This window comes from Triticum aestivum, chromosome 6B, assembly GCF_018294505.1.
Source record: "Triticum aestivum cultivar Chinese Spring chromosome 6B, IWGSC CS RefSeq v2.1, whole genome shotgun sequence".
In the NCBI taxonomy this organism is placed as follows: Eukaryota; Viridiplantae; Streptophyta; class Magnoliopsida; order Poales; family Poaceae; genus Triticum; species Triticum aestivum.
In genome coordinates, this window is record NC_057810.1 from 284,001,245 (window position 1) to 284,014,572 (window position 13,328).

Sequence of the window (13,328 nt, forward strand, 5' to 3'; positions counted from 1 at the left end):
GCCAGGTGCGGCGTGGATGTTGCTCTATCTCTAGCCCGTGTTCACTGCAAGGAGGCGCGAGAGGACAAGCTGGCAGCCCTTAAGGTGGCTAATACCAAGAAGCATGATTTCCGATCTTTCATGGAGACCTTCATCGCTGCTGCCACTCGGATTGCAGATGGAATCGACCTGGATGAATTTGTTGCGCCTTCCAGCCCTCCGCAGGAGGGGTAAAAAACTTCCGTGCTTGATACTTTAAATTTGCCTCGGTATGCCGAGTGATTTTTGTAACCGATAAACCTTAACGGGCTTAGTGCCTGAGCACTTCCGGTTCCGTAAGACGTTATCTGAGCTTGAATTCGACGTTGAATATGTTGGCATCTGGTATGAAGTGTCTTTTGCAGGCTGGGATGAAGCACTTATTGCAATCGACTTGTTCTTCAACACACTTAGGCGAGCACTGGGCTGCAGCTAAGCCTCCGAGTGGGAGGTCCGCTCTCCACTCGGTAGGATTTTCAAAAACTTAGGCGAGCGCTAGGCTGCAGCTAAGCCCCCGAGTGGGAGGTCTGCTCTCCACTCGGTAGGATTTTCAAAAACTTAGGCGAGCGCTGGGCTGCAGCTAAGCCCCCGAGTGGGAGGTCTGCTCTCCACTCGGTAGGATTTTCAAAAACTTAGGCGAGCGTTGGGCTGCAGCTAAGCCCCCGAGTGGGAGGTCTGCTCTCCACTTGGTAGGATTTTCAAAAACTTAGGCGAGCGCTGGGCTACAGCTAAGCCCCGGAGTGGGAGGTCTGCTCTCCACTCGGTAGGATTTTCAAAAACTTAGGCGAGCGCTGGGCTGCAGCTAAGCCCCTGAGTGGGAGGTCTGCTCACCACTCGGTAGGATTTTCAGAAACTTAGGCGAGCGCTGGGCTGCAGCTAAGCCCCCCAGTGGGAGGTCTGCTCTCCACTCGGTAGGATTTTTGCGGCGTTTCTCTAAGGAAGAAGGCATCAATCGACCTGCACCTCGTCCTCCTTGCGGAGAGCACATTATACTTGTGGCGTAGCTCGGAAGAAGAGGATAGCAGTCGACCTGTACCTCGTCTTCCTTGCAGAGCGCACGTTATACTTGTACTTAGACGAGCGCTGGGCTGTAGCTAAGCCCCCGAGTGGGAGGTCTGCTCTCCACTCGGTAGGATTTTCAAAAACTTAGGCGAGCGCTGGGTTGCAGCTAAGCCCCCGAGTGGGAGGTCTGCTCTCCACTCGGTAGGATCTTCAAAAACTTAGGCGAGCGCTGGACTGCAGCTAAGCCCCCGAGTGGGAGGTCTACTCTCCACTCGGTAGGATTTTCAAAAACTTAGGCGAGTACTTGGACTGCAGCTAAGCCTCCGAGCGGGAGGCTGGCTCACCACTCGGTAGGATTTTATTAAAACTTAGGCGAGTACTTGGACTGCAGCTAAGCCTCCGAGTGGGAGGCTGGCTCACCACTCGGCAGGATTTTAAAGTACTTAGGCGAAACGGATTCGCAGCTAAGCCCCCGAGTGGGAGGCTGGCTCACCACTCGGCAAGGATTTTTTTACAAACTTAGGCGAAACGGATTCGCAGCTAAGCCACCCACTGGGGGAAATTTTATTGAACAAACAAAAGTGACAACAATCACTGGGAAAATTATAACACTATTGTCTTTTGAAAAATGAACTACATAAGTGCTTTTATTACATTTCCGAGCGGCTACTTAAGTGTAAAAGGGGCGGAGTAGCTCCGCGTTCCAAGCTCGGGGCTCGTCGATCTTGTGCTCGACGTTGTAAAGACGATACGCTCCGTTGTGGAGAACCTTGGTGACGATGAAGGGACCTTCCCAAGAAGGAGCGAGCTTGTGTGGTTTCTGTTGATCCACTCGGAGAACCAAATCTCCTTCCTGGAAGGCACGACTCTTCACGTTTTTGGCGTGGAAGCGACGCAAGTCCTGCTAGTAAATGGTCGATCGGATCAGAGCCATCTCCCTTTCTTCCTCTAGAAGGTCGACTGCATCCTGCCGTGCTTGTTCTGCTTCAGCTTCGGTGTAGAGCTCGACTCGAGGAGCGTTGTGAAGCAGGTCACTCGGCAAGACCGCTTCAGCTCCGTAGACCAAGAAGAACGGAGTTCTCCTAGTCGACCGCTTAGGCGTGGTCCTTAACCCCCAAAGCACCGAGGGAAGTTCGTCGACCCATGCTCCAGCCGCATGCTTGAGATCACGCATCAGTCGGGGTTTCAACCCTTTGAGAATCAAGCCATTGGCCCGCTCTGCTGTCCATTCGACTGAGGATGAGCGACTGAAGCATAGTCGACTCGTGTGCCCTGAGATGTGCAGAACGCCCTGAATTCCTCCGAATCGAAGTTTGACCCATTGTCAGTGATGATGCTGTGTGGGACTCCATATCTGAATATCAACTCTCTGATGAAGCTGACAGTCGGTGCCGGCATCAAGGTTCTTGATGGGTTTAGCCTCAATCCACTTGGTGAACTTGTCGACTGCTACCAGCACATGTGTGAAACCGCTTCTGCCTGTTCTCAAGGGTCCAACCATATCCAACCCCCATACCGCGAAGGGCCAGACGAGTGGTATGGTCTTTAAAGCTGAGGCGGGCTTGTGTGACATATTGGAGTAAAATTGACATCACTCACACTTGTCGACTATTTCTTTTGCCATTTCATTCGCTCTTGGCCAGTAAAATCCGGCTCGGTATGCTTTGGCTACGATGGTCCGAGAGGACGCATGATGGCCACAGGTCCCCGAGTGGATGTCGTCGAGGATTATTCGACCTTCTTCTGGCGTTATGTATTTCTGACCAACTCCAGTCGCGCTTTCTCTGTACAACTGTCCCCTTATCACGGTAAAGGCTTTAGACCGACGGACAATCTGTCGAGCCTCCTCTTCATCCTCTGGGAGCTCTTTCCTTAAGATATACGCGATATACGGCACTGTCCAATCGGGAGTGATCACCAGGACTTCCATGATCAGGTCGACCACTGCTGGAACTTCAACAACAGTCGGATCCGTGACGCTTTTAGGCTGCGGAGCTTCTTCGGTAAAAGGATCTTCTTTGACTGATGGTGTATGGATATGCTCCAAGAACACATCACTGGGAATGGCTTCTCTCTTGGAACCTATCTTCGCCAAATCATCAGCTGCTTGATTCTTCAGTCGGGGTATATGGTGGAGCTCTAACCCTTCGAATTTCTTTTCAAGCTTCCTCACTGCATTGCAGTATCCAGTCATGGCTGGGCTTCTAACGTCCCACTCCTTCATCACCTGATTGACCACCAAATCTGAGTCGCCATAAACCATAAGGCGACGGACGCCGAGTGAAATGGCCATGCGCAACCCATACAAAAGTGCTTCATATTCTGCTTCATTATTGGAGGAATCAAAGTGGATCTGGAGCACATATCTGAGCTTATCTCCTCGGGGGAAACCAAAACTACCCAGCACCGGAACCATTTAACATCTTAGAGCCATCAAAGAACATGGTCCAATGCTCCGAGTGAACTTGAGTCGGCTGCTGTTGTTCAATCCACTCGGCAAGGAAATCTGCTATCGCTTGGGACTTAATGGCTTTCTTTGCCTCAAACTTGATATCAAGGGGAAGGAGTTCAATCGCCCATTTCGCCACTCGACCAGTTGCATCTCTGTTGTGCAGAATCTCTGACAGTGGGGCGTCGCTGACGACTGTAATGGAATGATCAGAGAAATAATGAGCAACCTTCTTCGTGGTCATGTAGATCCCATACACAAGCTTCTGATAATGAGGATATCTTTGCTTCGATGGAGTCAAAACTTCAGAGAGATAATACACTGGGTGCTGAACTTTGAAGGCTTTCCCTTCTTCTTCCCGCTCGACCGTAAGTACTATACTGACGACTTGTCCTGTGGCTGCATTGTAAAGCAACAGAGGCTCTTTGCTGATTGGAGCAGCAAGCACCGGCTGGGTGGAGAGCAGAGCTTTTAGCTCGGCAAACGCTGCATCAGCTTCTGGAGTCCACTCGAACTTGTCTGCCTTCTTCATCAGTCGGTAAAGAGGCAATGCCTTTTCACCGAGGCGAGAGATGAATCGACTTAACGCGGCCAAGCATCCAGTAAGCTTCTGGACATCGTGCACATGCACAGGGCATTTCATTCGGAGTATGGTGCCAACTTTTTCTGGGTTAGCGTCGATTCCTCGTTCGGAAACGAGAAAACCGAGTAACTTTCCACCAGGAACTCCGAATGTGCACTTTGATGGATTAAGCTTGATATCATACCTCCGGAGATTGGCAAATGTTTCAGCGAGGTCAGTCAACAGGTCGGAACCCTTTCGTGACTTGACCATGATATCATCCATGTACGCTTCCACATTCCGACTGATTTGAGTGAGTAAACACTTTTGAATCATCCTCATGAACGTGGCTCCGGCATTCTTGAGACCGAATGGCATGGTGACATAGCAGAAGCACCCGAATGGAGTGATGAAAGCTGTTTTGATCTCGTCGGGTCCATACAGACGGATCTGATGGTACCCGGAATAGGCGTCTAAAAAAGACAATCTCTCGCATCCCGCAGTCGAGTCGACAATTTGGTCGATGCGAGGGAGAGGAAAATGATCTTTCGGGCAGGCCCGATTGATATGTTTGAAATCAATGCACATGCGAAGTGACTTGTCCTTCTTGGGGACCATGACGACATTGGCGAGCCACTCGGAGTGGTATATCTCTCGGATAAACTCTGCTGCCAGGAGTCGAGCCACCTCCTCGCCAATGGCCTTTCTCTTCTGGACGGCGGACCGTCGAAGATGTTCTTTGATAGGTTTTGCTTTTGAGTCGACTCTTAGGCGATGCTCAGCCAGCCCCCTGGGAACACCCGGCATGTCAGCAGGCTTCCATGCAAAGATGTCCCAGTTCTCACGGAGGAACTGGATGAGCGCTTCTTCCTATTTAGAGTCAAGTGTTGTTGAAATATGAGTCGGAGCTGCGCTGGGGTCGGTCGGGTGAATGTGAACGGGCTTCGTCTCACCAGACGACTGGAACGCTGACTCTGTGGCGGGCTTCTTGGCCCGCAATAAATCACTCGGATCTGCATTTTTCTTGTATTCCTCTAGCTCTACCACTGTTATCTGGGAATAGGCAATCTTCGAGCCTTTCTAAAAACACTCTTCTGCCTTCTTCTGATTACCAGTGATAGTGATCACGCCTTTGGGGCCGGGCATCTTCAATTTGAGGTACACGTAACATGGTCGAGCCATGAACCGTGCATAAGCTGGTCTCCCCAAAATAGCGTGGTAAGCGCTCTGAAAATCCACGACTTCAAATGTCAGCTTCTCTTTGCGGAAATGCTTTGAGTCGCCGAACACCACATCTAGAGCTATTTGGCCGAGTGACTCAGCATTCTTTCCAGGTATAACTCCATGAAAACTCATGTTGCTGGCGCTGAGTCTGGACATCGGAATGCCCATTCCCTTTAGCGTCTCCGCATACAATATATTCAGTCCACTACCACCATCCATCAGCACCTTCGTCAGTCGAGTGCCTTCGACGACCGGGTCGACCACCAAAGCTTGCCTCCCAGGGGTGGCTATTGAGTCGGATGATCGGACTGGTCGAACGTAATGGGAGTTTGAGACCATCTCAGATAGCTTGGTGTCGCCGGGGCGACCATATTTACCTCACGGTTGATAACCTTCAATCGACTTTTGCTCTCCACATCAGCAAAAATCATCAGGGTGGAATTGACATGGGGATATCCTTCATCACTGTCCTCTTGTCCTCTGCCTTGTCCGACTCCTTTTCCTTATCCTTGGGCTGTTTCCCTTGGAACTGCTGAATTAAGAGCCGGCACTGGCGAGTGGTATGCTTTGGGTAGATGAAATTACCCTCTTCGTCTTTCTTCGTGTGGATGTGACACGGCAGATCCATCACATCATTTCCTTCCTTATCTTTCACCTTCTTGGGGTTCCAGGATCCTTTGGGCTTCCCTTTGAATTTGCCCTGAGTCACGGCCAGAGCCTCTCCAGGAGCCGCTGGCTCGGCTTTCCGCTTCTGCTTCCGACTGGAGTTTCCTTTTTCTGACTGACTCGGCTTGTACTTGCCACTCCGGAGTCGATCCTCTTCTTCACCATTGGCGTACTTGGTGGCAATTTCCATCATTCGACTCAGGGTCATATCTCCGGTCCGACCAAACTTCAAACTTAACTCTCTGTTCTTAATGCCATCCTTGAAGGCGCAGACTGCCTGATGATCAGACACGTTCTCCACCGTATGATGCAAAGTGATCCATCTCTGTATGTAATCTCTCAGGGTTTCATTCGACTTTTGCACGCAGACTTGCAGCTCTGTCAATCCGGCTGGTCGCTTGCAAGTTCCCTCGAATGTCCTGACGAACACTCGGGAAAGATCTTCCCAAGTGTAAATGCTGCTAGGAGCTAACTGATTCAACCACGCCCTGGCCGAACCCTCCAACATGAGTGGTAAGTGTTTCATGGCCACCTCATCATTACCGCCGCCAATCTGTACTGCCACTCGGTAGTCTTCAAGCCAGGTTTCAGGCTTGGACTCACCGGTGAACTTACTTACCCCAGTCGCCAACCTGAAGTTGGGGGGTATCACTGCGGCTCTGATGGCTCTGCTAAAACATTCTGGACCTGAAACATGGACTCGACTGCTAGTGGGCGCATCTCTGTCGTGCCCACCTCGATGAGCTCTGTTTCGATCGACCAAACCTTGCACGATGATGGATCTCGCGTCAAAGCCTGGTTCCCTGGGGTCGACCGGAACTCGTCGCCCAGCACTGCGCTGGTGCCTATCATCTTGCTGCCGATGAGCGTAAGACCCACCCCTTGGGGGAGGAGTGGGCACTCGATGCCGATCATCACGATCGAATCGGTCATCATATTGGTCACGTCGACCTTCGCGTCCCTCACGCCGCGGAGGCGATCTTGGGCTATGAGACGACTGAACTGTATTCGCAGCGATGGATCGACTGTGAATCCTGTTGCATGACTGTGACACAGCTGAATTCTGATCTCCTGCTACTCGGAGCAAATCCCTGATCTGCATCAAGCCTCTGCCAGCCTTCGACTGAGAGGGCTGAATTGACTCTGCTATACGGGCTGCAGCTGCTAGATTCTGAATCGGGGTTCGATATACCTGAGTTGGTTGCGGAAAGAGTTGATGTCGACTGGAGTCGGGTACTCGTTGCCGCGCGCGTTCGTCGAGCGCTCGCTGGAGGTTCTCCAGTCGAGTGCGCTCAATCAAGTTGGCCAAACGTGCCTCCTCCAAGGCGCGAGCCTCGAGAGTTTCTCCTGCGATGGGAGTATGCAGGGCATCCATGTTCCAGCGACGAAGATCTTCCCTCTGCAGAGAAGTGAGCGGCTCGGGTTGATATTCCTTGTGGGCCTGAGCGGGGTCGCCTCGCCATCTATCCCGTCGGTGCGAGGGAAGCCGGGAGTGCTACGAGGCCCATTGACCATCAGAACCTCCACCGCCGGATCACTGCTGTCGCACTCGGATGCAGTCTCTACGGAGCCAGTCGACAGATCAAACAGGTCGTAGAGAGATTCGTCGGGCTCGATTGCCGCGACTTGGGTGGTGGCCGATTGGCGAGCCACTGCGTGTCTCACCCACCGCTGAAGCCTCGACCGACCAGAGCGCTTGCGCTGGCGGGAGACAGGGAGGGAGGACGATGCAGGAGTCGACCGATACGGAGTCGATGGTTGCCGTAGCAGGACGCCGCGGACACACGCCCGAAAATGCGTCGCACCGCGGATGGGGAGCACGTCGATGTCGAGTGGAGCCTCCTGGAGGAGCCAAGCGGAGTCGTCGGCGATGAAGGTGAGCGCGCCGAGACGGACCTCGCGGCCCTCGACCAGAACTCCACCAGAAACCATGATGAAGGCAATCAGAACAATTGCAACTTCTCCAAAAATCGCTAAGACACCTGCCCCACGGTGGGCGGCAACTGTCGTGGTACTAAGACTGACAGTAGAATGAGGAGTAGGTATGGAGAGGCAAGATCCTAGCTATGGAGCAGTTGTACACGCAAGGGATTTACGAGTTCAGGCCCTTCTCGGAGGAAGTAACAGCCCTACGTCTCGGAGCCCGGAGGCGGTCGACTGGATTATATGCGTATGAGTTACAGGGGTGCGAACCCTTTACACTGAGGAGGGGGTGGCTTATATAGTGTCTGCCAGACCCCTCCGACCCTCAGTTATGCAGGGTTTAAAGTACATAAAGGATTGGCGTTACTGGAAACGTCCTACATAAAGTGTCATCATGGCCATAAAGACTACTTAATTACAGATCGTTTGGATACAGAGTGGCTCTTGATCTCCTGGTGGTCGAGTGGGTCTTCATGGTCGAGTGCCTTCGAGTCTGTCGAGTGGATTCCCTCTTGATCGACTGGAAGGCAGCTTCTTCTGAAGATGTCCTTGGGGAGGGTACTTTGGACAGGTCCGTGACCCTACCCTACGTACATGACTTCATCAAGTGGTGGATGCAATGGTGCAAACCATACCCACATCACATGCTCCTGTTGCGGCTGGGCCACAACTTCGATGGATACTTCCGCCTGCAGGCTGGACAAAACTCAACGTCGATGGCTCGTTCTGTGCATCGACTAATACGGCTGGAGCGGGTATGATTCTGCGCAATAGTGTTGGCGAGATCATATTCTCCTCATGCAGAGAGCTGAGGTCATGTGCGGAACCCCTAGAGGCCGAACTGCTTGCACGTATGGAGGACCTGACCCTTGCCTTACAATGGAGGCAGCAACCTATCATAGTGGAAATAGGCTGCCCTGTTGCTCTCAGCATGATCATAGGAAGAGAGAGAGAGAGAGATCGGTCCTATTACTCCATGGTTGTGGACTAGATTAAGAGGCTCATGGAAGAAGGGAGATTAGTTAAGTTAATGCATGTACGTAGAGAGCAAAATGGCATAAGTCATTACCTTGCTTCCTTTGGTAGAACTGAATGCCGCATGGCAGGTCCAGGTGATATCTGTGACCTATTTAAGAATGAACTGGCTCCTGAATGATCAATAATAATCCCTTTTCACCCACGAAAGAAAAAGAACGCTAGGTGTATTTTCCTTTCCTTTTAAAACAACGCATCCCACGTTATGTCTTGTATGAGAAGTTATTACCTTGTAGTACTGGTATTGTCCGTCATCCCGTTCCTGTTACAGAAAAGAAAAGGATTAGCGCCTCTCGTGATGAGCGGATCATACCAAGTGTGAATTCGAAACGGAGATTTTATTTTTGAAAACAGTTCGAAACGGAGATATTATTTTTGAAAACAGTTCGAAACGGAGGTGTTGTGTCGAGCCGAAACACCGCGACCCGTCTCCCGCAGACATGCGGCCCTCCTCGCCCTATATAGCACAGCAGTGCCGCCCCCGGCGCTCCAACCAAACCTGCACCGAACCCGAAACAGGCCAGGACTCCACGAGTCAAGTCAGCCACCCGCCAGCCAGCCAGCCAGCCTTCAACGCTCACCCACCCCGCCACGACCACGACCATGTCCTCCTCCTCCTCCTCGTCCATGGGCGCGCTCGCCGCGGCCACTGCCATGGCGCTCTCCGGCTCCCTCGTCCTCTTCTCCCTCCGCCGCTTCGCCAAGCCCAGCCTCGACGACGACGCCCCTGCCTCGGACGACCCCGCGTCCCTTCGTCCATGCCTCTCCCCCTCCTCCTCCTCCTCCTCCTCCTCAGGTAGGTCGCTGCTGATCTCTTGACGTTTCTTCTTCCTCTTCTCTGTGCACGGGATCCTAACGGAGCTTTCTTGATTCTTGGCGTAACAGACAAGCGGCCGCGCGGTGGGAAGCTGCGGCGGAAGGGGGAGAAGCGGGTGCGCTTCGCGGAGGGAGTCATCGACAATGAGGGCGCGCCCCCCGCGACCAGGTCCTCCTCCGCGCCCCCGCCGTCGCCGGCAGCGGCCGAGCCGACGTGCAGGGGAAGCGTGACGGGATCGGACCACCGGATGCCGGCGAACAGGGAGGCGCTGTACCGCGGCATGCTCCGCGACCGCTCCGTGCACAGGACCGCCTACTCCTACTGACCGGTCACCGACCGGCCGACCCGACGCCCGCTCGCCGCCGTGCTCGATTAGTTACCAGAGCTAGATTAGTCCAGCCCGTCCCCGTCCCCTGCTTTTGCTTGGTCCTGTTGCTTCTTTCTTGGGTTGCCGTTGGTGTCTGGCTGCTTTGGCAGGCAGGCAGGCTGTTGACTCCTGGTGTGCAAATGGATTGTTAGCCAATTAGGAGTAGCAGTAGATGATTTACGCTTTGGTGTCGATCTACCTTTGCATTTCCTGTGTACATAAAACCACCTGTCATGTTCTTTCGTCGTAAGATGAGAAAAAGGATGATGGAAGCCTGGGTTCAGTTTGCTTCGTACACGCAGTTGCATCTCAATTACAGTAGTAGTTTTGTGTGAACATATCTTGAGATATATCTTCATGATTACTTAAAAAATTTGTGTGAACATATCTTGAGATATATCTTCATGATTACTTGATGAAGGAACAGAACAGGTGATTAATTGATGGAGGGCTGGGGAAGGTTGTTTTGGGTGCGAAACGGGTACGCGGGTAAACACCGGGCGCGTGTAGACCGCGGACTCGGCCGTCGAGCGGCGGGCGACGGAGCGCTGACCGCGGAGTACCCCCGCGCTACGAATGAGTCTGAGCCGTGTTAAACTCGGTCGCTGCCGCGCTCAGCTCAGCCTGTGCCACCCTTATCGTGAGGCGCGGTCATGTTCAGCGGTAATTCATTTTCTCTCTCGTACAAATACCCCAAAACCGAACCAACAAAATTTAAAGCCGCGAACCAACCGATCCATAGTTGGATGATTAGAGGGACAGTGGTATTTTCAACCCAACACGATTCAAATTCTGGTGTTTACATTATACTCCCTCCGTGTTATCTTTTTCAAGATTTCAAATGGACTACAACATATGAATGTATATAGACATATTTTAAAGTGTAGATTCACTCATTTTGTTTCGTATGTAGTCACTTGTTGAAATCTCTAGAAAGACAAATGTTTAGGAATGGAGGGAGTAAATCTTAGGATTATATGCCAACTCAGTCTCTCGAAGATGTTTATAGGTATAGGGTGTGCACGTGTGCATTTATAGGGGTGAATGTATGCGCGTGTGTATGAGCGCTTGCATCTATACTGTCTTTAATTTTTTTAAGACATGTGAACTTGCTGCATTGTAAGAGCATCCGGAGGTAGCAAAATCTGTACCAAACGCCCGCGTTAAAATCGTCTGTTACATCAATGAACCTCAAACTTCATACCTTAAATCCATAATAGTCATGCCGACTGAAAACCTACGTACTACGTACATATGCTGTCGTTGTCCTAACGAGAGGTGATGAGCTCGTCGATCTTCACCCTATGCTGTCGAATGAAGTGCGCGGTTGGCCTCTACATAGGCCTCATCCTGAATGGACTCGTGGATGGCGGATTGAGCCACCATCTTCGCCGCTTGCACAACATCGTACTCCTCTATGGCGTCCTCCATCGCAAAGCTTGCAGCCGGCTCCGCCTCCTCCATTATGGGCTGGGGCTCCGCTTCCGGTGGTTGCTCCCCCTCCTCCATCGCCTGCTCCTCATCATCCTCCTTCTCCCCCTCCGGCGAATTCGGAGGCAGGCCGGTAGTGAAACGAGTAGCAAGTCTGGCTCGGATCTCCTCCGTAGCCGCCGCTCCGGAGTGAGTATGGAGTAGGTGGTGATCCAGTGCCTCGGCATGGCAAGCGGGCGACATACTGAAAGTGGTGGCGCGGAGAGGAGAAAGGGGAAGAAATGGGGTAGGATGGGTTCGGTTGTCGCCGTCCGGCTTAAATAGGCGGCCTTGCTCCCTCGTGCAGCATGTCAAAGCGGCGCCATACGATGTCAAGCAGAGGAGGCGCCCGCCAATCTAGTGGTCTCTCTGTGTCTCCACGTGGGCCCTATCGATCAGTCTGACGTGGCGTCCGCGCCCAGGTATCCTCATATCTACTCAGATATGAGCATAGTATAGGGAGTGTCGATCAGTCCGGTCATTTGGGCTGGCTATAAGAACTCGGTTGGGTAGCGAAACACGTCCACATACTGGCCGGGCAGCCCATCAAGACGTTTGGGGCGGGTATGAGGTCCGGTTGTAGATGCTCTAGGCTCGTATAATCACCCCGTTGGTGTTAACCGTTTTAAACCCACAATACACTATCGGTAGCTCTTGTTTTCTCGTCACAATTAGTCACGTTTTTGGTTGAATATACAAGTACACATGGTATATCATGCATTATGCTCCCTCCGTTCCTAAATATAAATCTTTTTAGATATTTTAAATGGACTACAACATACGGATGTACTCCCTCCATTTGGAAATACTTGTCGAAGAAATGGATACGAATGGATGTATCTAGAACTAAAATACATCTAGATACATCAAATCCCGGGACAAGTATTTCCGGACGGAGGGAGTATGTAGACATATTTTAGAGTGTAGATTCATTCATTTTGCTCCGAATGTAGTCACTTATTGAAATCTCTAAAAATACTTATATTTGAGAACCGAGGGAGTATTCACGAATTTCCCCATGACTAGCAAGAAAAGTGTGCTGGCAAACACGGAAATGCTGACTGCTTCCCTCGGTCCCCTAGGGTGGTGGCTCAGGAAGCCGTTGCATCATGCAAGGATGCTGCATTGAAAGGTTTTGTGTGTGTTGCACATGTGATCTCGCTCGGTTTGGCCGTAAACAGGTTGGTGCCGGAGCGGGACAGGCAGCGCATGTTCACAACCGGCGAGGAAGATTCCTGTATCCACTTTTGGTGTAATATACCAGTGTAAGTACATTGCTTGATTATAGTACTATATGAAGGCGAGTTGTATATGCCGAGCATGCGGACCGGGAGCAGAATAAACTAGGACTTGCTTGCTGGTCTTCTACCTACCATTGTACTATTTCCTTTGTGCTTTTCCTCTTCTTCCTACAAAAAAGCGATAGTAATACAATATCAGGAACGCAGCCGGGTGCTTGCTCGTATCTTCTATGCTTTGATCAATTATTTTTCTCTTTGAAAAAACGAGCCTTACATGAGGTCCAAAAGGCACACAGACTACCACATCGTGTATGTGCTAAGCAACCTCAAAACAAACAAAAGGCGCACAAGTCAGGCTTAGTGCAGCAAATACAAGTTTTTTTACGATAAATGACATTTTATTCATAATGTAGCATCAAACTGGTAGAATGCATGATGACCAACACCTGGCCTCTAAAAACTGAGATGCACACAGCCAAACGTCGTCAGTCTGACAAAAGAAAATAAAATATCGACATATCGGCGACAGTAGAGTATAGTGGACCGACCTGAAG

General features: G+C 51.4%; 1 protein-coding gene across 1 annotated transcript; it reads left to right on the forward strand.

Annotated features, from left to right (window-relative positions):
• Nucleotides 1-9,362: 9,362 nt before the first annotated feature.
• Nucleotides 9,363-10,358, forward strand: LOC123134092 (uncharacterized). Its single transcript, XM_044553435.1, has 2 exons — nucleotides 9,363-9,675; nucleotides 9,765-10,358. Exons 1-2 carry the CDS (start codon nucleotides 9,483-9,485, stop codon nucleotides 10,019-10,021), a joined length of 450 nt encoding a protein of 149 aa, XP_044409370.1. The 5' UTR covers nucleotides 9,363-9,482; the 3' UTR covers nucleotides 10,022-10,358.
• Nucleotides 10,359-13,328: the final 2,970 nt, after the last annotated feature.